This window comes from Daucus carota, chromosome 8, assembly GCF_001625215.2.
Source record: "Daucus carota subsp. sativus chromosome 8, DH1 v3.0, whole genome shotgun sequence".
NCBI classification, from domain to species: domain Eukaryota; kingdom Viridiplantae; phylum Streptophyta; class Magnoliopsida; order Apiales; family Apiaceae; genus Daucus; species Daucus carota.
In genome coordinates, this window is record NC_030388.2 from 996,112 (window position 1) to 1,023,481 (window position 27,370).

Consider the following 27,370-nt stretch of genomic DNA (forward strand, 5'->3'; position numbering starts at 1 on the left):
GATGTGCAAATAAAACATACTTCTATACATTATTTTTCAAATTTTCTTTTTCTGAATTAAAGTATAACATCCATATTTTTATTCAGAAAAAGAAAATTTGAAAAATAATATATAGACATATGTTTTATTTGCACCTCAAATTACGTGAAAAAAGTCAAAGGGACATGTATTGTGGGACGGAGGGAGTATGTTTTATTGTTTTTGCCGGGGTAAGCCTATGCAGCAAAATATTGGAGTATTTGGAATATCAATCTTAGTTTTTTTAGTTAATCACAATAATATTTTGATTATCCAAACTTATATATAATATATTATTTATAAGTAAAAAACATAATTATCAACTAATTATTAATATCTTTCAACTTTAATAAAAATTGAGATTTATTGTTCTACTTATAAGTTATATTGTAGAATATAATGTCCTGTGATTAATAAATATTTTTGTTATATTGTAAAATTTTATTTAATAATTTCTCATTTCCATGTTATGAGTATCAACCAACTTGGTTAGGTTCGGATTCGAATAAATAACTCAAACACAAGTTCGAGTTTAGCGAAGACAAAATTTTTAGGTTGGAACCTTAACTTGACAAAAAATTGATAAGTTTGGCCAATGCTCGATTTATTACACTATTTATGCATTAAATTTTTATATAATAATGTATTTATAATATATAAAGATATAGAATTAATATAGGCTTGGTGTGGATTTTTTTTATTTTTATTTTTTTTTATTTGAAACTAAAGCACTTGCATTACTTAAATCAAATCAAAGTCCAGTACATCACTGATGAAGTCAGGGGCATTCCCCTGCCATTCATGAAAACCTGACATAGAAATAGAGGCTCTAGCTAGCGTATGAGCCACTACATTCGCAGATTTATAAGTAAACTGCACCCGAAAGTCATCAAGGCGCTTAAATTCTTCGACACACCCCGCTATAATGGAACAAAAGTTTGACCTGCCATACCTACCATTACAGATCTTCTATTTCGAATATTAAGTTTTATTGTTTAAAGTTCCCGAGACATTTTTATGTCTTTCGATTAGATCATAAACTTTTTGAATGAAAAAAATTTCTCAGAATATTGGTGTATCTCACTATGTGTAAGTGGATTTTTTTATAAAAAAAAATGGCTTCGTTAAAATCACGAATTTTATGAGTCTAGTAAGTTGAATCTCGAGTTTGATTAAATTGAAAATTCAAATACATCAAGTTTGAGCTCTACTCAATTAATATCGCATTGAATTTTAAATTGAGTTCAAGTGGTTCATAGCTCATGAACCGTTTAATTCATTTGCATTTTAATATGATTAATTGTTGTTACATACATCATATTTTAAATTTATCATTATACTAGTTGAGAAGCCGCGCGTTGCGGCGGCCTATAAAAATTATCTTAATAATTCAATATTAATATTTGTAGAATATAATAATTTTGTGGCTGTCTATAAAGACTATATTAACGTTTCAAAATTAATATTTGTACGATAAAATAAATTTTATATTATAAAAATCTTGATGTAATACCAATACTAATATATAAGATTGCAAAATTGGACTATAATTCATGGTGAAAAAATGAAAATAGATTTATACACGCAATTAACAATTTAAAGTACGACGAATCTTAATTTTATTTGTTTTTTTTAAGTAATCATATTCTTACATTATCAACTTCCGCCAATTTTTTTGTATTGATTGTGCACAAACACATCTAACTTAATTCCGTGAGGTTGTAGTGCTGAGAGAGATGAGGTTGTGTGCTACTCTTTCTCATAATTAAATAATCTACAAAATCAGTTTAAAACTTTCAAGCTACTATATTCCATAATTAATCTGAAGTAAAATCAGAGTTTGAAACTTACTTCTAATATACCTAAAACTAAAAAAGGTAGTTCTAATTTTTGATATTTTTTTATACAAAAATTCCATAAAATTAGAAATATAGAACGGAGCGATATGAGAGGCACCATCTACAGTCCTCTCGCTTCTCCACCATATTTTCCTATATACAAAGTAAATCATATAAAAATTAACAACAAACATGTCCGATGAACAAAACAAATATTATAAAATAATAACCAACAAACATATATCACTAATAGTTAATTTATTGATAGCATCCATCAATATCATGTCAAGACTATATTCTTTGCCCATGTTTGAATTTGTCGACTCCCACATAGCGATCGATAACTACCTTTGCTTGCAACAACCTTTATTTTTTTAATACTATATAAATACCCTTCACTTATCGTTGCAGAAGAACGGCACCACCGAGTTAGAAATCAAGTAAGAGAACTATCACCAGATAGAGGTAGGGTTGTGGTATTGAGAGAGAGAAGGTTGTGTTTAGATGATCCAAACTCTACAATCTATAGGAGTATTTATAGGTGCAAAAAGACTTGTGTGCTACTCTTTCCCATAATTAAATAATCTGAAACAAAATCAGATTAAAACTTTCAAACTACTCTATTCCATAAATAATCTAAAACAAAATCAGATTCTGAAATTTGCTTCCAATATATCCGAAACTAAAAAAGGTAGTTCTAATTTTTGATATTTTTCATCCAAAAATTCCAGAAAATTAGAAAAATAGAACGGAGCGATCTGAGAGGCGCCACCTACACGCCCCTCGCTTCTCCTTTATATAAGTATACTAGTTGAGAAGCCGCGCGTTGCGCGGCCTATAAAAATTATATTAGTAATTTAATATTTATATTTATATAATAAAATAATTTTGTGGCTATCTATAAAATAAATATCAATGTTTCAAAATTAATATTTGTAGTATAAAATAAATTTTATATTATAAAAATCTTGATGTAATACCAATACTAATATTTAAATTTGCAAAATTGAACTATAATTCATGGTGAAAAAATGAAAATAAATGTATACACGTAATTAACAATTTACAGCACGACGAATCTTAATTTTTTTTGTTTTTTTTTTGAAAAGTAATCATGTTCTTACATTGTCACCTTACTCCAATTTTTCTGGATTGATTGTGCACAAAAACATCTAACTTAAAATATGTGAGATAGCGGTCTATAACTACCCTTGTAATAACTTTTATATTTTAATAATGTATAAACAGTCTTCACTTAAAAGTTGCTTGAACGGAACAAACGCATAATGCATGAATAATTTTTTTCCTATATACAAAGTAAATCATATAAAAATTAACAATAACAAACATGTCCGAAGAACAAAACAAATATTATAAAATAATAACCAACAAACATACATCACTAACAATAAATTTATTGATATCATCCATCAATATCATGTCAATACTATATTCTTTTACCGTGTTTGGATTTGTCGACTGCAACATAGCGGTCTATAATTACCTTTACTTGCAACAACCTTTATTTTTTAATACTGTATAAACAGTCTTCACTTATCGTTGTAGAAGAACGGCACCACCAAGTTAGAAATTGAGCGAGAGAACTATCACCAGAGAGAGATAGGGTTGTGGTATTGAGAGAGAGGAGGTTGTGTTTAGATGATCCAAAATCCTACAATCTATAAGGGTATTTAAAGGTGCACATAGACTTGGTTGCTACTATTTCCTATAATTAAATAATCTGAAACAAAATCAGGTTAAAACTTTCAAGGTACTATATTCCATAAATAACTTGAAACAAAATCAGATTCTGAAATTTGTTTCTAATATTCCCGAAACTAAAAAAGGTAGTTCTAATTTTTGATATTTTTCATCCAAAAATTCCAGAAAATTAGAAAAATAGAATGGAGCGATGTGAGAGATGCCACCTACACGCCCCTCGCTTCTCCTTTTTATAAGTATATTGATTGATTTTTCATCCAAAAATTCCAGAAAATTAGAAAAATAGAACGGAGCGATCTGAGAGGCGCCACCTACACGCCCCTCGCTTATTGATTTCATAAGGATCTTTACTGTGAGTTAATGGACACAATAAGAACTATTTTATAAACCAACATATATTTTTTAACAGAAAAATTTTAAATACAAGTATATATTATTATTAATGAGTTTTGTGTCAATAAAAATCTATTATTTAATTAAAAAGTGTTTAATTATGGACCATCCGAAAAATTGTTTACAGTAAAAACTCTATAAATTAATAATGTCGGGACCGGAGAAATTTATTAATTTAAAGAGTTATTAATTTATCGATAAATTAATAATTATTAATTTAAAGAGTTTTTAACCGATTACACCGCACATACCAAACAAAAAGACAAATTAGTCTATACCTCTTAGAATTAACTTACAACGAACCTTGAGACTCAATGTAAATTAGTAACTACTCTGTTCATATTTATTGGAAATCAATAATGACAACTTAAATTAATAACTACTGTGTTCAAATATATAAGAAATCAATAATGATTTTTGAAATACTGTATAGTAAATGTAATATATTTTAATAGAGTATAATATATTTTTTTTCAGTTTCTGTGAATTATTAATTTATGATTTTATTGGGACCGAAAATTATAAAAGGATCTCCCGAAAAATTGTTATCTTATTATTTTATCGAGTTTTTCAATTTTTTACATTGGCCCAAGTCGAGACCGGACAAATTTATTATTTTAGAGAGTTTATTAATTTACCGAGTATTAATTTAAAGAGTTGCTACTGTATTTAAATGACAGGGATATTCTTCACTGTTTTCACGAATTCTCCACTTCGTTTTATGTTTTTTTTAGACAAGCGACTCCACTAGTCCACTCACCACTGCCATATCTTGTAAAGTGATTCCTGTACAATATACATAGACTAGTAGTTTGGAAACCTTAAATAGCCATCAAAGTGGTCGTGCCGGAGTGGTTATCGGGCATGACTAGAAATCATGTGGGTTCGCCCGCGCAGGTTCGAATCCTGCCGACTAGGGCTGCTCATGGGTCAGCGAACCCGCATAAACCGACCCAACCCAACCCTTAATTAGGCCGTTCAAACCGAACCATCCAAACCCATGGGTTAGTTGGGTTAATTTTCAATTGACCCGTTTACATTGGGTTGGGTCAAAATTTACCATTTTAAAACCCTAACCCAACCCAACCCAATCTAACTATTATAAAAGAGTAAATTAATATATAGTAGTAGTATTAAGTTTTGCATCTAATTGGTTTGTTAAACTCCAATCTAGCTAGGAAGTTAATAAGGTTCGTTATTAACTGTGATAAACAGTCCATATAAATAATATGGTCACTCTTCCGATATTATACATTCAGATAAATCTTTCATATTGAGACATTTGATTAACAAACTACTAATACCTGTCATTAGTAACACTTCTTTCTTTTAACTTGCAGTATGGACTTTCTCTTTTTTTTAACTTGTAGGACTTTATTTCACCTAGAGTCAATGTTAGCTACTTAGCTTGTGAAGATATAATTGTTATGGAAACTTTTTTGCTTGCTCAACCCATTCAACCCAAACCAACCCGGCCCAACCCATCACATAAGTAGTAGGGTTGGGTTATAGGATTTTTTTGATATTAATGGGTTATTTTTTTGTGACCCGAACTAAATGGGTTGGGTTACCTAAATGGTTAAACCCAACCCAACCCAGCCCATGTGCAGCCCTACTGCCGACCACGATTTTTTATGCTTCATTACCAAACGTCTTCCTTATTCTAGCCTTCTGCAGATGTAGGATTTGCAGATTTTTAAACAACTCAAAAGCTGCAATATGCCACTATATGTGGCATTTGATTCTCCTAAATTCCATTTTTATTCTACTGCAACTACAAGCAACTAAGCAAGACACTTGATTGAATGACCCCAAACATTTGTTTGATTGTCCTTCATTCGTATTTCTAATTCTACGACGAGCAAGACACTTGATTAAATGATACCAAACTTTTGCAGCTCGGGCATCAAGTATTTTTAGGCGAAAGGCTTTTGTTTTAAGGCATATTTATTTTGTTGCACTGGTTACAAATATTATGCCTGCATAGTGCATTTGTAAATTAATGAAGGAGGTTTTAGATCCTTTTGCTGCTCTGAGTCCATTTTTCGAAGTCACAAAAGTGACTGCAGAGCAGATCCTAAGCAATAGTTAGACAAAGAGTGAGCATGCACACCAAAATTTGATCAGCATTTGAAAACTCACACACAATTCCTAGTGTGTACTGCAATGGATTCCATTGTAAAACTTCTATATTCGAACAAAAATAGAACAGAAGAAGGTGCTAGATCTGTAAAAAATCTCCAACAATGTTACGAAAGTTTATTAAACAAAACCAATCAAACAACAATAATTGAGAATCATCAAAAAAATTCAAAACGGGCTAGTAGCTTCACAGAATTGTATTTGTCTCCCTTCCGGTCATGAAGTGGCACAGCTCGAATTCCTGTTCTCAATTCTGAAATAGGTAGGCAAGTCTGACCTCCAAAATCATCCTTTTCTGACATGTCATACTCGTGTACTTCGATCCGAAGTAATGCCAACTCTGGAACTGTTAAGGGAAACTTAAATTCTTCGTTCCATGTCGGTATCCAGTCGTTTTCAATTATCTTTGTTTTCGTCATCATTGAATCAGCAGGAACTCCAGCAATTCCCACCTGTGAGTATAGATTAAATATTTATTTTCATAATTTTACCCTATAAGAAACCAACCAGTAATTTAGTATCCCCTAAACTTGTTTAAATCTAAGTGATAAATTGCATTATGATGTGCCGATTCTACAAGGTGCCTAGCCTTCTTGGCACAAGGATAAAGGATTGTTTCCACGAAGTACTTCTCGTCAAGTTTTCTCTAGGTTTGAATACAAAATTATAATATTGTAATGCATTTTTTTTGTAATGTACTATTTACTTAAGTAAAGATTGCATTCAGTTCACAAGACCTAACGGATTACAAGTAGACACTTGACTATCACATCAAGCGCGACGTTTACTATAGTGTTCTCTATATAATATAACAAAAGGTAAACTGAAGAAATTTCCTCACACAAAGAAATTATACACAACTAGACATCTAGGGAAACATGTAGATGGTCTGAGCTTATGTTTTGTTAACCCTAATAGCAATTAGAACAAAATCAACAGTTAACCGGAGGTTACTAAGAAACACATTGCTGATACCTTCACATAGAAATCTGGTGGGGAATATTGGTCAAAGTGGGTGTGCTTGAAATCTAAATGCCAGCCTTCTCCCATAAAAATCTTAATCTGAACAGAAAGATCAAGTTAACTGACATATAATTGCAAATTTTAATAGTTAAGACAACAAAATACTAATGGACATGTCCTTCCTCGCATGTTTTCACCCACCTTTAGAGTTTGTTTTACTGGTAGTTCTTTTTGAAGGTCAAAAACCTCATTGTCTTGGCTATCCTGAAGCAAAAAATCTGGTTTTTTCACATAACCGCACCCACCATTGGCTCGAAACAACCCTTGCATCAGCCAAAGTGGTCTGCCATGGCTCTGTTACAGAGTACACAGAGTGTTTTATACCCCATTGGCAGATATTTAAGATAGTAGGTACATATTTTGGACTATATTAGGATCTCTATTACATTAAGAACTAACTTCAAGAGATCAATTCAATTTGGAATAGTAGAAGAAAACCTGCATATTGAATGCTACCAGTTGTGCTCCGTGCATCCATCCGATCAGTGGATTGTAGTTGGAGGAATCAACTCGTGCTGCTTTAGGAAATATTCTGAGCAAATTTCTTCTAGTAAACCTTGAAGAACTCAAAAATTTACTTCTTAATAGGATAAAACAAGATTGTTTCTGAAGAAGCATACATATCCAATACCAAACTACCAATGATGTAAAATGTTATATATATGCAAACGTATAGGTACCGGATCACATCTGATCTATGACTTATAACAGCATTTTCCAAGCTTGTTTCCTTCAAACTAATCCGTGTTGCTGAAGTAGGATCGTCATGAAACCAGTCCTTGACTCCTCCTTTACGCTTTCTTGCACGGATTGCTATCAAATTTTTGTACTCAGGATCAGCATTTTGCTTTAAGTTGTCATCCTCATCTTCTAGACCATCCTCATCAAGACTTTCTGCATCCTCTAGCGCATACCTCTGTCATGCCATGTTAAATTCATTTAATCACAAAGAAGATACACACTAGTCACCATTTACCAAACTAATATATATACTAAGAACATGCCATACCTTATATAAATCTTCAAATGTAGCTTTAATATCGACCTCTGTTCCCCAGCCATTATCCTCTAAAGAATTACTGCCTGTCTGAGTATCATTTTGTACAACTTCATCACTTTTACTCACGAGATACTCCTTTGGTGGTTTTGTCGATATAATAATCTGTTTCTTCAATGATTCTGGGGATGGAAATTCTGTAAAGCTTTCTGACTTGGATGTAAAAAGTGAATCTCCAAATATTTCTGTGACCATCTGAAACGAAACTAATATCATGTTACAACTTACAAGGACAAAAGACATGTTTTCATAATTTTGATATCATCCAAAACTGGCGAGATGCCCTATTTTTGTGGCAATTTACCTTAGCAACTACAGCTTGAAGATCAGGAGAAAGATGGTCTTCTAGAGTTAGTATCACAGGATACTCAGATGTCACAAAAGCATGTTCTTTGATAGCTTTTAAACATGTCAGGAGTTCCACTGGCTTTGTCAGCGTCCTACGTATATAACAGACTAATCATCAATTAGCATTTAGTCCATAGCGAACTTGTGTATAGGAACATACAAGGAAATCCTTGTCGACGTTGAAAATCATGCACAATGATCAATTCTAGGACATTCACCTCAGTGTGTGTACGCGCATTCATTTGTGTTAGCATCAAAATGAGTAACGAAAACAAGAACATTGTATTATATATATGAGTGCATACCCTCCGTGAAGAACATCGATGTTGTCTTTGGTAGAATTAGGCCACATATCCAGTTCAATCACCCTTACACCTCTCCGCAGTGCATCTATAATGGGGACATCACTGCAATTGCTACTGAGTTGATTCCCTGTTAGATATGAATTATGCCCAGTATATATGAAATAATGTGACACTGGAGCTTCCATATCATGATGTACCTGTTAGATTCGAGAAAAAAATAATAACTTAATCAATATTTAATACAACAAGGCTACACATAAGAAGTGTCTGTTTAATACCTCGTATAGTTTTTCAAATTCATCCCCCTTCATTTTATGTAAATACCAAATTAATGCAATTAAATAAGACGGATGAGGTTGCCATTTCTCCTAAAAGCACAAGGTGTCTGGAGAAGGAGAACTTACCGGGATCTTATATAATTCTGACACTTCATCTCTCTTTTTTAGTACGTTGGATTCTTAACATCACTTTTTGGCACACTTTTTAAAACCTCTTTAAAATATAGTTGCATGATGTTTTTAATTTTTTTTCTGAATAAAAATTTGATGTTTAAACTTTATTCAAAAAAATATATTAATAAAATATTATAGAAATATACTTTATAGGAGTTTCAATATGCGTGCAAACAGTGAACGTTAACAATCTCACCAGACGGAGGGACTAGGGAGTACTGTACCATTTAAGTGGCCAGTCTTCATATGATCTAAATGTGTTATGACTAAAGCTTATCATGATCATATTATATTCTAATACCGGTGGCCACCGAGTGAGCATAAGACTACTATAAAGAGCCAGGGAAGAGTTAAGAGCTAATTTGTTCTACTTAAATTTTTGCTCATTACTTGGTCGGTCTTGCAGGTAATGTCAGATTCTCAGAGTGAATAAGGACACCCAGTATCCCAGTAGTTCACCCTTTTAACTCATCTAACTATGAGATTTAAAGGAATCTTCTGTGGTAAAGTAAAAAGATGAAACTACACTTCATCAGAAAAAAGTGTGTCAAGTTTGTTGACTGAAGTAGTCGTTCAAATCACGTGGCTGATTCTCCATCTTTCTCCCTGTTTACTTTTTAAAATGGACTACTGTTCTTCTGACAAACTAAATACCTAAATATCTCTGTGCTTGTACATTATCAAATCATACGTTATCTCTTATTGGAACTAATTTGAGTCCAAGGACTCTTGGTTTTCTGATAAACGAGTTCGAGTTGAACTTTTTTATTAACGAGTCGAGTGACTTTTAACTTTTAAGTATAACGGAGCGTGAGATGTTGATCGAACACGACTTATTCAATTCTCAAGCCGAGTCGATCAACCTTGTTTAGCTAGATGAGCGCAATTTAAACAAGCTAATCGAGCAGTTTGCTTAAAATTATATTTAAACTAACATAATATTGTGATCGAACTCGACTCTTAATAATTTGAGTTTAAGTAAACGAGCATAATATTATGTTGCTCTTTAACGAGTAGAGTCGAGCCAAGCAGATAAACGAGTTCGAGCTCGATCACCAACTCGACTCAAATTATAATCCCATCTTTTTAAGAACAGAGCTCCGATATCATGTTAAATAATAGACTTCTTTTACCCTGAACATTATATCAAGAGAAATGAAGAAATTAAGTAGAAAAAGATAGAGATAAGTAACATACCTTTGAAGGTGAAGCGAGAGGAGAGTTGACGTCACTATAAAGATAGTTAAAGAAAGCTTCAAGATTAAGATTCTTGCGATGACGAGGATGAAGGTGACGGTGCTTGCGAATTTCCTCAACAAGAATAGTCTCGACGTCTTGGAAGGTAATTTCACCTTGTCCCTGAACCTCCTTGAGGAAGCTGTATAAATGATCAACGCTCATGATCCCGTTGTGGGAGTAAAGGGTGAAGAGCTCCTTGATCTCTTGCGGTGCCTTGGCCGCGCCAAACTTGTAGCTGCGCAGGAAACAACAGCATATCCCGTAGCTTTCCTTTGACATCTTTCTTATACCCCGAGAGAGCGAGCGAGAGAGAGAGAGAGAGAGAGAGAGAGAGAGAGAGATTTATACGGGCAGTGAAGTGTTGGAAGATGGAAGTGTATGTCAATTTTACTTGGCGATATATAGGTGAGGATGCATGATTGTGTGGGGTAACTGGAAGAGGAATATATAGCAAAAGGTTGAATAATTTGTTACATGGTTCCCCGTCAACAAATTTATATCATTTTTTATTTAAAAAAAAAAATATATATATATATTTATAATAAAATATGAACAATTATTTATAACATGCATGTTACGTATGAAATATATAATTCATGTTCTACAAAATTCTGAACATTATTCATTTACGCAGAACTAGTTACGTCATGAAAAAATAATTACAGAGCACATAAACATAAATATGATACAAATAATTCACAAATTTTCCTGGAACTAGTCGTGATTCTCACTATATAGTATGGGTTTGTCTAGTGTGTGCCCATGAGCACATGCTAATTAAGCACGGAAATTCATGAATTTGGTGTGTTTTTATTGGTGTGGTTAGTGTGAATGCAGAATGTAAATCAATCAAAACATAAAAAATTATCAAATTTTGTGCTTATTGTGTGCATATGGGCACACATTAGAAAAACCAATATAGTATATATATACACATAAATTTTATGAAAAAACGAATAAACAACAAAAATCGTGCAGATTATACAAGTTTAATATTATCTTATATATAGAAGACTGAAGAGTAAGACCATGACCACCTTTATCGACATTGAAAGAAAATATAAAGTCGTTTATGTGCATTTGAATAATTATATCTATATTTTAAAAATTATATAATAACAAGTTGATGCGGGGACCTTTTGATGAAATTAAATTACGATCACGAGTATATAAAATTTAGTCATTGGGTGGCCGACAATTGATACACGTATTTGGGAGCAGTTGATCTGCGCGCAGAGAGCTACATATATATGGAAGTGAAGAAATACGTTGTCGACATATATCACAAAATATCTTCTTCTTTTATCATTTCTTTTCTGTAAGTTCTTCTTTTTTATTCTTCATGATTATTGATATTTGATACACATGGTGAGTTCCACTTCGTCTTTAAAGTACGGAGAATATATCAAGATTAAATTGACAGGTGGGTGCCTTTCCCATAAATACATGTAGGGCGTAACAAGCCACAAACCATAGCAGGTCTGGAAAAGATAAAATGTACGCAGAGTGAGACTTCGGTTTAGTGCAAGACAAAATTTTGTGTGTAATATAAGTAGATTGTACCTTGGCTCATGATTTCTAACACATGAGACTCACCTCTATCAATAATACATCTGTCTATCAATGATCTAAGCCGTTGCGTCAAAGCATAACGTCAAAACAGCCAAGACCTCTTCGCCGCTAATTCATCTATCAATAAATTACCTGAGCCTTGTCCGTGTAACAAGCCACAATGCAGTTCTTAAATCCAAACTTAACTGAACACTTCGATTCGAAATTTGATTTGAAAGATATTTGATGTGTTTGAATCCAGTTTGAAATTCAAATGATTTAAACCTAGTATTAACAAAAAGTTTGAACAACTCAATTTGAAGCTGTAACTTCTAAAAAACACTATTGCCTTTGATATTTTGTTGTGCAGTCATCATAATATTATCGAAAGTTATGGAGCTTTTCAAAATAAACGTTCCTAAAAATCATTTAGGTTTGGCTCAATGCAGGTGTGGGAGCCCACCGTTTAGTTTTTGTGAAGTATAATGGAAAAAATCTTGACCCACAAAACAAAAAATATTCTCTCTACAAAATTGAAGACGACAAATTAAACCGGCAAGGAAGAGATATAACATCGTACCTCCATCAGGTATAGGCTATATAGCGTTGGGAGAACACTCATTTTTATTTTTCCAGGGAAGTATATATAATACATCCTCCATTTCAAATTAGATGTCCATCTTAAAAAAATCATACAGTTTAAGAAAAGTGGTTGATTATGAATTAATTGCTTTAAATGATCAAAATATGTAGAGTGAGATTGATCTAGGATATATAAATAAGAAATATGTGGAGTAGAAATGACTTTGGAAATATGATTTTGGATTGAAAGTTGAAATGGACAAGTAATTTGAAACAAATATTTTTTTTTTGAAAATGGACAAGTAAATTGAAACGGAGGGAGTATCTGGTACTGGGCTCAGTCTGGCCCAACAATTGGGAGAAATGACTTGATCCAAATTCTAAGCCAGTCCAGCATTGGTCATATGTTCAGACCATATTCATTTATAAAAAAAATTAATTAGACCATTTACATTTTGAAAAATAAATAATTCTAAAATGTTTAGGTTATAAATATGTTATTATATTATAATATACTATTAGGCTACTAGGAAGAGAGTAGGAAAATGATTTTGTATTATATGTGATGGGTTTACAAGATCAAGTTGATACATGGAGATTACAATTAATTGAAAAATCAAAGTTTCATAGTTGCGAGAATGTGAAAGACCAAAAGTTTGGAGGATGAAAAGTCAAAAGTCTATTCTTGAAAGGTTAAGGACATCCACACGTATATATTTCCTTTTGGATGTCTGTCACTAATTTGAATAAAGTATTCGAATAACTTAACCCTCTCTCAACTTGAATATCGTCATGATAAATTCAAATATTTTATCGAATTTTCTATGGTGTGCCCAAGGGCACACAATAGTCATTAACTTCCATAAGAATTCTAGCTTTTGATTGGTGGATGGATAATAAATGTAAATGGCCCCCCTGCATTCACATCAATTCTACCAATCAAAATAAGCTATTTTCATGAAAGTTGGTGCTTATTGTGTGCCCTTGGACACACATTAGAAAGACCAATATTTTATTAATCAAATTCGAATAGTTCATAACTAGTTTAATTCGTTTACATCTTTTCAGGATACGGATACTTTGGGTATCTATCTGGCCTTCAAAATACAGTTTGACAACTGCGAAAATCATTTTAGTTGGGCTCAATGCAGACCCAGAGAACAAAAATATGTCCCAATGAAAAAGACATATTAAAACTAGCAAACAAAAAGTATATGGCATTTGGAACAATTACAAAACCCCCAATTTTACGGTTTAAGGTAAGCGTATAGTTGTGATGATGGGCTAAGGCTGGCCCAAAAGTTGTGATGAATGACTTGATCCAAATCCAAATACATGGGCCATATATCTATACTATACTATAATAAGCCAACATGAGTATAATTTGTAGTCCTGTTTTTTCTTCACGTTTTTTGGTTTCGTCGTTTTTTTTTTTTGTCACTAGACTATTACACGGGTCCTGTTAAAATTCTATCTCAGATTGGACATTGGTTCTACAAACTAAAGCAAGTACTATAGTAAACAGACACTTGAACCACCGCTCTCTTTCTTCTTCTCCGTCAGCCACATACGACCAAGTGACTTTCTCTCCCAACAGAGATTGACTTTGCAGACAACACCAAATACTACAAATAACACTTAACAGTCCGATAATTAGCCCGCTGTAGATACAGAAAATATAACAAAAACCCATATACAAAAACTCTTTAAAACCTCAAGATTTTTGAAGAATTGAAGAGATAGGAGCTGATATACCCTATTGTGGAATAGAGTATGTGCTGTATGTGTTTGCAACTTTGGGTTTGGTTTTGTTTGCTGGGCTTATGGTAAGTTTTACTTGGTTCTTACAATACACATTGACATCTGTAGTATAGTTTGTTTACTTTTGATCCTTCTGTTCAGGGTTTGTGTCTGGACAGCTCTTATGCTAGTATAAATAGATTTAATAGACTCAATCGTTTAGCAAGCTGGACCGGTACTTAGAGTCTTGTGGACTGTGGACAAGTCCAAGTCATGATGTATTTTTTTTTATGGTCGGAGATGTTCTTACAACTTCACTTGCAGTCATGGTTAATATGACAAAATTATCTTTAAAAAGGGGTTAAATGACGTTTTGGTCACTAAACTGACCTATAACTTTCACTTGGATCATTGTACTCAAAAAATTGTCAATCGGATCACTTAACTAATGAAAGTATGCAATTTAATCATCAAACACGATAAAATTTTCACCGCCGTTAAATCTTGTTGACTATAAACGGTACTCCGTTAAATCTTTAAACTGTGCTGCCACATCAACCCATTAACCCATCTTATGATAAAACCACCCAGCTGAACCCGATCCAAATAACCAACCCACGACCCACTTATTATATTTCCCCAATTTAATATCCATTTAAATCACTTACATCTCATCATATTTAATCTTTTTTTTATTTAATCTCTTTTTTATTACTAAACAATTACACAACACAACGACTTCTCATCTTTTAGATCAATACATATGAATTACTACAATACCTATCTCATAATCATGGGGCTTTTGTTGGTTCTGGAGCTTCCTGACGAGTGTATTGCATTGGTTTTTGGGTCTCTGAGATCCGACGACTGAAAAGATGCTCGCTCGTTTGCCAACAATGGTTGAGAGTGGAGGGGTAGAATCATCATCGGTTGTCGACGTTGTTTCACGGTTCGATTCAGTGACGAAGCTGTCATTGCAGTGTGATCGAAGATCTAAAAGTTGAATGAATTGTTGACGGAATCGAAACTGAGGAGCTTTTGGATGTGGAAAGAAGAATGAACCCTAATTTTGAGAAAACAAATAGAAGAAATTGCAGGTAAGATAAAAAGAAAAGAAGGGGAGAAAAAGGTTTATTGGGTTTAAATGATGGGTGGGTGCAATGGTCAGATGACCCGCAAATGCCACGTTCGTGGATGCCACATTGGTGACAAGCAAGCCACATCACCTGCTGATTCATCTTTCCATCCATGTTTTAACGGCATTAAAGAGCAGTGATCTGATTGAAATTTTTTATCAGTATAATCAGTTGACTGACAGTTTTTTGAGTACGATGACCCAAGTGAAAGTTATAGGTCAGTTCAGTAACCAAAACATCATTTAACCACTTTAAAAAAAAGATAATGGAATAATATATACAATTACCTACACCTACTTTATGACAAAAAAAAAATAAAAAAAAAATTACCTACACCTACTTGAAATAGAACTCGACAAAGCCCAAAACGTACCATTTGCCCGATATTTGGACTAGTTCTCATCTCGCTTTATACCACACATTCGCAGACTCTGGGAATCTGTTTTATACTCAAGTCTCAAACTCACTAGTCAATACAAATATGGTTCTAGTTTAACCTCTTTTTCACGGCAGAATTCATTTCAGGAACAATTTCAATTCAACTCAATAGCACAGTGATTACTTAAAAGTTAAAACCAACCAAGCATCAAACCAACTTATAAGCAATGATTATTATTGTCTAAAACATTCAAACACCCCTGCTTTCATAGTTTCATTTCATTCAAGCAAATAAACTGTCACCACATCACTTGATTAAAAACAAAGTATAATAAAACACTAGTCCGATGGATTCTACACCATCAACATTTCATCAAACACGTTACAATCATTCCATCTCCACCATTCATTCCGACCGGTTCGCATACCTCTCCACATTCTTATCCAAGTTCAACCCCACCATAGCCTCCCCCAATCCACAGCTTATCTCCGCCAGCAGTTGCGGGTCACTGTAATGCGTTACCGCCTGCACAATCGCACGCCCCCTCTTCACCGGATCGCCGCTCTTGAAAACCCCCGACCCCACAAACACGCCGTCGCAGCCCATCTGCATCATCAACGCCGCGTCGGCCGGCGTCGCCACTCCCCCGGCGGCGAATTGCACCACCGGCAGCCTCCCCAGCTGCTTCGTCTGCATCACCAGATCGTACGGCGCCGCGAGCTTCTTCGCGAACGTGAACACTTCGTCGTCATCCATGTTGCGTAAAACCCTAATATCACCCATCACTGACCTGACATGCCTCACGGCTTCGATGATGTTTCCGGTACCGGCTTCGCCTTTGGTGCGGATCATCGCCGCGCCTTCGCGGATGCGGCGGAGGGCCTCGCCGAGGTTCCGGCAGCCGCAGACGAACGGAACCCTAAAATTGTGTTTGTTGATGTGGTTCTCGTCGTCGGCGAGAGTCAAGACCTCGCTCTCGTCGACGTAGTCAATGCCGATGGCTTCGAGGATCTGGGCCTCGACGAAATGGCCGATACGAGCTTTCGCCATCACGGGGATCGTCACGGCCTGTTTGATTTCCTTGATGAGCTGGGGATCCGACATTCTCGCGACGCCGCCTTGGGACCGGATGTCGGCGGGGACGCGCTCCAGGGCCATGACGGCGCACGCGCCGGCCTCCTCGGCGATGCGGGCTTGCTCGGCGTTGACGACGTCCATGATGACGCCGCCGCGGAGCATCTGCGCCAGCCCGACTTTGACGGAGAACGGGGATTGTTTTGTCTCCGTGATTGCGCCGTTCCCGTACACTGCTACGACGCCTGTTCCGGCCATTGTAAAATGATTGAGAGAGAAACCCTAGAGAGAAATGAGAGAGAGAGAGAGAGATGGGAGAGAGAAGGGTGGCGAAGAAGAGGAGATAAGTAGAGAGACGAAGGGGAGGTATTTGTAAATATGGGGTTCTGAGGGATTCTACAACAGCCGTTGGATCACAATTTTGTATTCTAATCTGATGGATCAGAACTTTTAAAGAAATAAGAAAATACTAATAAAGATACCAGTATCTTAATTTTTAATTTCTGATTTTTTTTCTTTAAGGTAAGTACAAGATTTTTTTCCCCTTTTAATTTTTGGGCTTTGGCAAACGAATAAGTTTTACTTTTACGTGCAAATCGAAGTATTTTTATTTTCTTTGTTAAGATTGATTTATTTGTTGCGGGAATCAGACTTAATCGGTGAAGTCACGGAACAAGGATTAATTGAATTGATTGGCGATTAATCGGATTGATCAGTGATTAATCGGTGATTTAATCAGTTCGGCGAGCCACGGAACAAGGATTAATCGGCAATTAATCGTGATTAATTACCGACTTTTTAGACAGAAGTTCTTGATACCATTGTAGTACATATATGCGAACTTTTAGCCGATCGATAATAAAAAGTATCACGAATATATTTCAAAAAGATTTTAAATGACAGACGATCAAAATAGTACGACAAGATAAGGTACCATCTCATATTCACACACTATTTTGTATATTTATCTTATATATTGCACTGGACCGAGAGTCTTCACGGAAACAAACTCCGCTCAGGATATATCGAATATATTTGGTTTGGTTTGATTATATTAATAAAAATCGTTCATTATCATAATTTAGAAAAAATGAAAAAATGTTTCATGAAATATCCAACGTCTTTAATATTTTTTTAATAATTTTATCCTGGTATATAGGAAAAATATTATCAAGTAAAAATAGATAAAATTAGAGGTTTTGAAAGAAGCGACGTGGGAAACAGTGGGCAATTCACAGTGAAAAGCTGGCGGGTGGCTCAGATTCTGTTACCCTGCTACTGGGCTCATATTCTTCTTCTTGAAATGAAGTCCAAATTTAATACTACTATATCTAATGTAGTGTCAGTGTCTTCTTAAAGCTAAAAATCATTGATAATTTTAATTTTTCTTATAATATACTCCCTCTGTCTTATTTAATTGTATACGTTTCTTTTCAACTGCTCGACACGCATTTCAATGCTCTTATAAAATATAGTTCCGTAACTTATTTTTGAGATTTTCTTTTTCTGAATAAAAATATAACATCCAAACCTTAATTTAGAAAAAGAAAATTTTAAAAATAAATTACACAACTACACTTTACAAGAGCATTAAAATCCGTGCCGCGTCCCCGTCCCCCAATGTATACTAGTCAAGGGGACCGAGGGAGTATCAAATTAACGGAAAACAGTCATATCATGGATTCGAACATATAGAAGCGGCCAAAATCATAAGAAGATCCCAACATACTTAGCATGTGGGCGACTAGCCACCATATACAGTTTATGGCTCACGATTAAATTAAAAATAAAAAGGTGAAGTTGATTATACTTTTTTCTAAAGGCTACAAAAATTTCGAGAAAGGATTCATGTGGCCCTTTTCTTTCCGGTGCTTGATGCCAAGTTGTAGATATGCATGAACATCACACACAGTATTACTCTCATTACCAACGTCCTCACGTTCAGTATTATATGTCCCTTGCTCTCTTTACAGGATATCGAGTTTATCCCGTCAAAACAGAAAAATTTTCGGAAAAAATTGGATCATGCCACAAATCTAAATAAATATATCCAATTGTTGGATGTCGAATTTAAAACTCTCGGTAACAAGAGATCGAGAAGAGAAAAAAAAAAAATAGTCCATAGAGAAAAAGGCATCGGCTAGAACAATGATCAATTTTCTTTAGACATTTTGGCTAATCTTGTTGATTGAGACCTAGCAAAGCAGCCTCCCACTTGCCACTACACTGTATAGCTTTATAGCTTATGTCCATTTTACAATCGAACTTTCTTTCTTCTTCCCTGTTTTTTTCCATCTACCATATTATTATTTTTATGGAAAAAAAATGAGATACCTTGTACAAAGACTCGAAAACACTCCATTTTAAAGAAGAAAGAGATGTATTTGGCGAAGAAAGAAGATAAGAAAAGCAATTTTGTATCTCCCTCTTTCAGCGGCAAGAAATGCTTGAACAGTGGAGGAGGTCTTTTGGAGAGAGAAAAAAACAAATTTGTGCAAGTTTGATCACGACTCTAAGCGTTTTCAGGCTCCATCATATATAAACATTCATAGTAATTTCTATAGAGCAATATTACAACCGATACATTAAGCTCATAATAGTTTTCAGACTTCGTCGTATATAAACATTCATAGTAATTTCTATGGAGCAATATTACAACTCCGTCATATATAAACATTCACAGTCAGGCTCAATTAAATATCTAAAGAGCAAAATTATAACCAAGGATATACAATAAGAGGCTCCGTCATATATAAACATTCATAATAATTTGTCTGGAGCAATATTACAACCTATGATAACTTTACTCGAATTCTTACAGAGCAAGATTACAACCGATGATATACAATAAGAGTTAAATTACTACTTAATATCTAAGGAGCAAAATTATAACCAAGGATATACAATAAGAGTTAAATTACTACTTAAATAAGCCATATATATATACCAGAGTTTTAAAGTATATTTACTCATGGTTTTTTCCATGTAACACAGGAGTCCTTGCATCAGGGGTGTATAAGATTGGCTAGTTTATAATGTGGATGTGCCTAATTATATATATATCCATAATCCATGCTGTGCAGGTCGATCTCCACCATTATCATACTATAAATAACTTCCTTACCTTCTTCATTTTTTTGCGACAAATGGGGCAGGTTTCGGAAGTCTCCTTAATCCTGCAAATTTACAGTTCAGTGAGATTATGAAATAATTTCATACGCAAAATATCTGAAATTAAAGTTGAGACGCAGAAAATTTTTCAAGTGCTTCTGAGTTCAACATTCTGAGGAAGTATTTGATCACTATATGTTGTTGCTGGGCTAAGCTGTGCTCCCAAGTAGGGGTGTCGATGGATCGGATTTGGATCGGATCGGCCTTGATCCATATCCTGATCCGTTAAATTTTTTCGGATTCGGATTCGGATCGGATTATAGCCGGATTTTTTATAACATGATCCATATCCGGATCCGTAGGATAACGGATTTTCGGATCGGAGCTCCGCTCCATGTATATTTATAATAAAATATAAAAAAAAATTCCATTCTTTGTATTTAGAATTTCCGATGGCAGAAAAATTTCCAAAAAAAAAATAAAAAATAGAGTTACACGGCCAAACTTGAACTGACTAACAGTGTCACTATATAACTAAGATGTCTTATAACACTTTTAATAGTTAACAGTGGCCCAGGAAACTGTCTCATGTTCTAAATTTAAATCATATAGTAAGCTCAGGGATAATATCTTAAATCCAACCATGCATTTTAAGATATCTCACATATCAGAGATATTTCACACAAGTGTAAGTCTGTGTATTAGTTTATTTTTATTTACTTATATATATATATTATATTAGTGAATATATATATATATAAATAAATAAATATATAAAGTCGGATCGGATTTTTTTCGGATCGGATCATATTAAATCCATATCCTATACATATATCGGATCGGATTTTTTTCGGATCGGATTTTTTTCGGATCGGATTTTATTTTAGATGATCCATATCCGCTCCGTTAGCTCCTGGATCGGACCGGATCGGACCGGATATCCGCTCCATTGACAGCCCTACTCCCAAGTCCTAAGTGAGAAATTTGACTGTCATTTGAAATATATTTACATGCTAAAACGATATATATACATTTGAAGTTGAACTATAACCATTCGATTCTCCTAGATGTACTAATTTTATTTTAGTTTTGATAATTATCCATGTGCATACACCTGCATTCTCCTTGAACAAGACTCAAACTCTCGACATCCTGTAAACTGAGCGAGGGAGATAACACTGGAGCAAGAGGCCTTTGGCAGACATACTAAATTCTTTGTAAGGCACAAGTAGGGGTGTTGGTGGTCCCCTAGACTAAGAACTCAGGTATCAACCTGAGGCAGTGCAATTATATATCTTGGGATAATATATTTGGACCTTAGATAAGGCTCCACTTCTAGTTTAAAAGTCTATAATTTAAATTTATGAAAAATTTTGGTTGTTCGTAAATTATCATAAAAACTCTTGCTCTAGTGGTATCTCCCTCATTACTCTAGGAGGGGGTTGAATATTCAAGCCTTTCAGGCAAAGTGAGCTCACTTTTTAATAATATTTGTTTTCTAAATCCAGAAATTGGATTCGGGGAGGATTCAGGACAAAGGCACTATTCTGCTGTCCCGCGCCCTTCCCATGACAAGGTCCTAAAAAAATTGATTACAAGGTGAAGCTATTAAAGAAGAAACTAAAAAGTAGATACCTCATTCCACATGCCAAACAAGCCACACAATGCCCGCATGGGAGGAAGAAACAGTCCTTTGGAGCATCGAAGCATATAGCACACAGACGACTGGTATTAATGTCAGTTCCTCCATCTTTCAAATGCCCATCAAGCATTTCTAGTAAATGCTCATCATCTTGAGAGACAAAATCAGAAGAAGAAGATGTGCAACTTGACTGATCATCATCTTTGTGTGAAAGCAAGGGGGCTCTCTGTGATCTTGTTCCTCTGAATTGAGCTTCAGTTCTGTAATCAATATGTTGACCACATTTTATGAGACGGAAAGCCAAGAGGACGAGGACTGCCATTCCACCTACAAGATGGAAAATAGAACACTTTTCAGCAAAATACAATGCAACTTCGAAGTATAAATTATAATTGTAATGCAACTTTGATTTGTGAAATAAATATTGCAATTGTACCTAAGCCAACAGTATATGTGATCCACCGAGGTCCATATGACAATTCAACATACCAGTCATCATATAATATGCCCTGAAAAATATAACAAGCATTTCTTGCGAAACATACTTAATTTTTTCTGTAACAAACTGGGAATCTGAGCACAATGGCCATGGGAGACCTTTTTGTAGTAAAAATACATTGTTAAATTCATGACGAGCAGGAATTTAATAATAATAAACACAAACCAAAGGCGGAGACCGGTTGAGACTTGCCTGTTTAGTACTTGGAGTAGTTAAAACGACTGTATATCCATCAGAATATGAGGTTCTGAAAGTACATTCGCCATGAGACAGTGAACATTTATAATATGCCTGGGTTGTGTTATAAAGTAGAGCTTTCAGCGTGAGGTTCAACTGCATCTATTAACAACATATCATTATAAGGGTGAATAAAACGCTCCAAAGCTGTTACAAAGAAGAGATCACAACTCCTTAAATTGTCAATTAACATAAGACGAGGATCCAGACTAATATAAGCTGTTTTGAACTAATGAAATTAATATAAGCTGTTTTAAATTACGGTTTTTCTAGTGTGTGCCCATGGGCACATGCTAAGCGCGGAATTTTATAAGTTTGGGAGATTTTGATTGGCTATTGTATCTTAATAATGGTGGACCCCTTGCAAATGCAACAACCACACCAATCAAAATCTCCCAAACATATAAAATTTCGCGCTTAGCATGTGCCCATGGGCACACATTAGACAAACCCTTTAAATTAATGTCAAGTAACCCTCGATGCCAGTGGGAAAATGACTGGTCAAATCTCCCTGAAGGTGTTAAAACAAACATTATTAAAACTGCTTATATAAGTTTGTCTTGAACAGTAAAAACAACCCATGAGGCCATGATTGCTAACCAAAACTAGTTTTCCTCCTTAAATCAGAGTAAGATATATTCTATTGGCGTCACTTCCCTTGCAGGGGCAATTTAAACACTACACATTTAAATGTTTGATGATCTAGCTAAAGTTTCCATTAACCACTGCACTAAAGGGTTATCACTCACCAACATCACAAAACAGTAGACGTTTTCAACGCCAGAGACACTTTGATGGTTACTGCGAGTGTGTTAGAATTCTTGTATGATGATTGATAACCAGATATGGATTTTAGGTGACAATGTACCAAAATTCTTGTGTCTCACTTTAGATTCCCTCTAAGGAACATTATGTTTCTCTCTCCAAGCTCTGGATCCTGAGTTATTCTCTCTAATTTCTCTTACATTTCGTATAGAGTTCTCATTATCTTGCCGCAAACTCCCTTATTATATATCTAAGTCTTTTTAAAGTGTCTCTTAATTCTTTCATTTGCCATGATAAAAACAAAAAGAGAAACATCTCCTTTTTCAATTTTTATAGATTTTCTACTATATGACCCCTAAATTTTGGCTGCATTTGCCCCTTAACTAGTTCCTGACAAGTGAGGAATTAATCTCAAACAACAACGATTTAAAGGATGCTTTTTAAAGGTACTGGACTTTTAGCATGCAATCTTATTTTCAAAACAAGTTATGCAAATTTCCTGTCACCACTCACCAAGCATCACAAGACGATATAGACATAGAGTAGCATGTATGTAAGGTATTTAAGATGGTTACCTCCACAATTTCTGAATTCAGATTGATAACTGAGACATAGTAATTAGATGATTTAGTAACACTGTGATTGATCGTTCCATTTCCTTCCAAAAAAAGTTTTATTGTGAGTGCAGGGCTAATATAGAAATATATAATATAAACGTGTTGTATACTTATAAAACAAACCATGAATGATGTCTGATGAAAAGATGTTGTTTGGATACATTGGGTTGTCAAGCCACTGTGTAAGACCTTCGATTCCTGAAAAATTTCCAGGATTTAAAGAAATTTGCAGGTCTGATAAACATACACCAGGGCTTTATTAAGTATCACAAATTGCCACAAACTAAATGAGATTCAGCAGTAAATATAGGTATACTACACTATAAGGATGTAAATCTAGGAACAGTACTTGAAAAATGAAGACATGGAGAGATAACATAGTCTGCTAATAATTTGGTAACTATCAGCAACGGACGGAGCTTCAGATAAACAGACAAGCTAGTTTTTTCATAAATATTAGTATAAAACTTCAGATAACAAGGTTTTATCGATGTTAGTCAATCCTATAAAGGTTTGGAAGTCTTCCAGCGATTACTGCTACTTCAGATTTGGTAAAAGCAGTCTGTTACAAACTTTTGTACCTATACGACTAAATGATAATGGGTTGATGTTTTCTAGCTAATTGTTGAATATCCAGACACCAAATACGTGCATATGCAGGAAATGCTTATCTGCTATGGCTACTAATTATTAATAAATCTACATAAATTTTGAAGTAGAAAGCCCAAATCCTACACTTGAACAAGAAAATGGACAAGAAACAACTGAACAATAAGCACCACATATGTTAGTTACTACAAAGGGCCAGGAACGAAGATTGATAGCATAGGGAAAAGTTGTTTACCTCACATGTTATCAAGCAAAATTGGTATCTGCAGATACTATACTCATCAAAATAAGAGATGAACTACTTTACAGAAACTGAATTACAAATAACTTCGTACCTTCGCCTATTGCAAGTTCCAAAGGCGACGAACTTGAAGACATTACCGTCATGGAAATGTTCATTTGGGACCCTTCATTCAGGAAATATATCCAGTCCTGTCAAGTAAGTGGTAAAATTAATCGACCATAATCTACTATAAGAGGAACCAACTGAAGCACTTAATTAAAAACTTGCCTTTTGAGACCTTTCTGGGAGATACAATTTTTCAGATGCAGATGACGCGACTAAAACTTCAAGAGGAGGATCTTTAGAAAACCCGTGTAGCCTTGGACCTTCTTTCGTACCATCTAATTGCTTAACCTGGTATTCACAAAACATTATACTAAGCTAATTACATACATGCAAATTCAAATGATACATAATTATAAACAGAAGGGAAACCGATTATTGCTAAATAACAAGTGTCATCCAGCCTAATTATGTTAGACTAGTAAATGATGTTGTACTACAAAGGACATTTACTTCATAAATTTCAAGCAACAAGAGGAATAAGAGATGCAATCACCTTCACATACTCTACGAAAAGGGGGTTGGCTCTGATTCTTAACGAACAATTCGGGCCAAGTTGTAATGTGGAAGATCCGTATAGTCCAAACATTAGTGTCACAGATACTGTAACAGAATGCAGAGAGGAACATATCAGCAAAGACTCTGAATAAACAAAACTATTCAATTCATCCATCATGTATTCATATAATCAAGTAATTAACAATCGCATCTCATTTCTTCATTAACATATTTTTGTTCAAAATGAGGCGTTAGTATACAATGTTTATGTGTAGGATTCATAACTTGTAAATTTTTGAGATCATAAGGTCACGCATTATGGAGAACAGGCAAGCCAAAAATTATCACATTCAAGAATTTTGAGGAATACACGTGCCAAAGATAATTCAGATTTTGTAAATTCTATAGCATATGCTTATAAGCACTACAACAAAAATGACTAATTTCGAAAATTTTCAACCGTTTTTTGTCGAACTTAGTTATTTTCGACCGCCGGAAATCGGCCGAATATGAGCCAGTCAAAATTAAGAATCCCGTCAAAGATAATTATTTTCGACCGCATTTTCATATTTACGAGAAATTAGTTTCGCGTTGAAAAAAGCAGTCGAAATTAGCAGCTTTTCTCAGAATTGACGAGCCGAGAATATCACATTCAAGAATTTTGCTGGATTATATATAGCAAATATGTGCATGTGGAGGACACCCATTCAGTGAGTTCACACTAAAATAAAACTCATTATTCTATTTTTTTGAAAATATAAATATAAATCATTATTAAACTATATAAAAAAAATATTGTAACCATTTACGTAAGAAAATCTTTATAATTCTCATGGATGTCGAGATTCGAATCTTGTTAAAGAACGGATCCTGTAGTTAATTATTATAAGGAAAAAAAAAGAGTAAGAAAACAACCTAGAAACCAAGAGGTGATGAGTAGACTGATGCAGCAGCATGTTGCCTCACTGATCCTAAACCGAACCGTCTCATCTCGAACTCGGACCGGTTCAGACTCTGCATGCTCTTCTTCTTCTTCTTCTTCGTCATGCTGAGCGTGTGAGTGTGAGAGTGAACTCGATGCAGAAGCATTGCCGGAATATTCCAGACCTCCGGGTTGCGGTGATGAAGAGGACGAAGGTTCCGGCTGATTATCCGGGGAATCCATTTAGAAAGAAAACCAGAAAAGAAATAGTGAGAAAATTGTGGTATAAAAATATTTGTTGAATGACGGATGCTGAAGAATGGTAAGTAGAGTTGTTTGTCGTTTAGGTTTGGGCGGGCCGGTGGTTGGGTTGGTCTTGTAAGAACGGGGGTTGTAGTATTTTTCCTGTTTAGTCGATGGTCCACCGAGTCAAACGCTGTTTGGCTGAGTTCAGGGATGACAATGGGTCGGATCGGGTTACTTAAAATCCAGACCCGGGTTACTTAAAATCCAGACCCGATCGTTATATTTCAGTTTGGTTCGGATCCGGATCTGGAAAATGAAGATCCAGATCCGATCAGTCGGGTTCGGTTCGGATTTCGGGTCTTATTCAGATACTTAAAAAAATAAAATAAAAATAAATATAAAAATTATATATTTATAGAAAATGTGATGCTTTATTTTTTTAAAATTTAGGAATATAAAAAAGGGTTTTCCATGTTTCATTTAGTACAATAAACACGTGAAACATGTTAACTTAATTGTATACAATCATTCAAATTCTCATTTATATTTTATTATTGTTATTATATTTAGGTTTTTTAATGCCAATAATTGAGAAAAATAAAATATTAATGAAATGAATATAAATTCTGTATTGCATATAAAATTAAGTAAAATGTTAATATTCATATATAACAATTCGTAATATTTTAATATATATATATATACTTTACATTTAACATATAACACACACATAATATTTTGTATCGGGTTTTTATTGGGTTTCGGGTTCGGATCGGGTTTAAATCGGGTTTCGGGTCGGGTCTCGGTTCTGAATACGAGAGATCCAGATCCAAACTTTTCCGGGTCTAAAAATAAGATCTGGATCCGGATTCAGATCCA

The 27,370-nt window shown here is 34.5% G+C and overlaps 3 protein-coding genes and 1 non-coding gene across 5 annotated transcripts; 1 reads left to right on the forward strand and 3 right to left on the reverse strand.

The window, feature by feature from the left end:
• The first annotated feature begins 4,808 nt into the window (after nucleotides 1–4,808).
• TRNAS-AGA (transfer RNA serine (anticodon AGA)) lies at nucleotides 4,809–4,889 on the forward strand. The gene has a single exon. It is a non-coding gene; the product is annotated as a tRNA-Ser (tRNA).
• Nucleotides 4,890–6,128: 1,239 nt separating this feature from the next.
• Nucleotides 6,129–10,915, reverse strand: LOC108197558 (phosphoinositide phospholipase C 2). Its single transcript, XM_017365205.2, has 9 exons — nucleotides 10,496–10,915; nucleotides 8,847–9,043; nucleotides 8,498–8,633; nucleotides 8,146–8,388; nucleotides 7,817–8,052; nucleotides 7,575–7,692; nucleotides 7,278–7,430; nucleotides 7,089–7,175; nucleotides 6,129–6,565 (listed from the first exon to the last, which is right to left on the reverse strand). The coding sequence occupies exons 1-9, from the start codon at nucleotides 10,814–10,816 to the stop codon at nucleotides 6,272–6,274; spliced, it is 1,785 nt and encodes a 594-aa protein (XP_017220694.1). The 5' UTR covers nucleotides 10,817–10,915; the 3' UTR covers nucleotides 6,129–6,271.
• A 5,217-nt stretch (nucleotides 10,916–16,132) lies between these two features.
• Nucleotides 16,133–17,355, reverse strand: LOC108197388 (probable pyridoxal 5'-phosphate synthase subunit PDX1). The gene has a single exon (XM_017364996.2). The coding sequence runs from the start codon at nucleotides 17,255–17,257 to the stop codon at nucleotides 16,331–16,333; it is 927 nt and encodes a 308-aa protein (XP_017220485.1). The 5' UTR covers nucleotides 17,258–17,355; the 3' UTR covers nucleotides 16,133–16,330.
• A 2,373-nt stretch (nucleotides 17,356–19,728) lies between these two features.
• LOC108198661 (E3 ubiquitin-protein ligase APD1-like) lies at nucleotides 19,729–26,574 on the reverse strand. 2 transcript variants are annotated; one of them, XM_017366436.2, is made up of 10 exons: nucleotides 26,239–26,570; nucleotides 25,322–25,428; nucleotides 24,991–25,116; nucleotides 24,815–24,911; nucleotides 23,994–24,068; nucleotides 23,829–23,911; nucleotides 22,444–22,590; nucleotides 22,189–22,261; nucleotides 21,746–22,079; nucleotides 19,729–20,175 (listed from the first exon to the last, which is right to left on the reverse strand). In XM_017366436.2, the coding sequence occupies exons 1-10, from the start codon at nucleotides 26,486–26,488 to the stop codon at nucleotides 20,100–20,102; spliced, it is 1,368 nt and encodes a 455-aa protein (XP_017221925.1). In that variant the 5' UTR covers nucleotides 26,489–26,570; the 3' UTR covers nucleotides 19,729–20,099. The 2 variants fall into 2 exon arrangements, with proteins under 2 accessions (XP_017221925.1, XP_063939656.1); XM_064083586.1 differs by having other exon boundaries at nucleotides 19,870–20,175; nucleotides 22,444–22,584; nucleotides 26,239–26,574.
• Between the last annotated feature and the right edge of the window lie 796 nt (nucleotides 26,575–27,370).

What these genes read in the sequence shown, in the direction of transcription:
- LOC108197558 (XM_017365205.2), bottom strand. Translation starts at nt 10,816, where the DNA reads ATGTCAAAGGAAAGCTACGGGATATGCTGTTGTTTCCTGCGCAGCTAC. An exon ending in CATTTGAAGATTTATATAAG is followed by an intron (nt 8,053 to 8,145) that starts GTATGGCATGTT and finishes ATGGCATGACAG; the next exon opens with AGGTATGCGCTAGAGGATGC. An exon ending in CACCAGATTTCTATGTGAAG is followed by an intron (nt 6,566 to 7,088) that starts GTATCAGCAATG and finishes CTATACTCACAG; the next exon opens with GTGGGAATTGCTGGAGTTCC.
- LOC108197388 (XM_017364996.2), bottom strand. Translation starts at nt 17,257, where the DNA reads ATGGCCGGAACAGGCGTCGTAGCAGTGTACGGGAACGGCGCAATCACG.
- LOC108198661 (XM_017366436.2), bottom strand. Translation starts at nt 26,488, where the DNA reads ATGGATTCCCCGGATAATCAGCCGGAACCTTCGTCCTCTTCATCACCG. An exon ending in TTTTCGTAGAGTATGTGAAG is followed by an intron (nt 25,117 to 25,321) that starts GTGATTGCATCT and finishes TGTGAATACCAG; the next exon opens with GTTAAGCAATTAGATGGTAC. An exon ending in CACATATACTGTTGGCTTAG is followed by an intron (nt 22,080 to 22,188) that starts GTACAATTGCAA and finishes TCCATCTTGTAG; the next exon opens with GTGGAATGGCAGTCCTCGTC.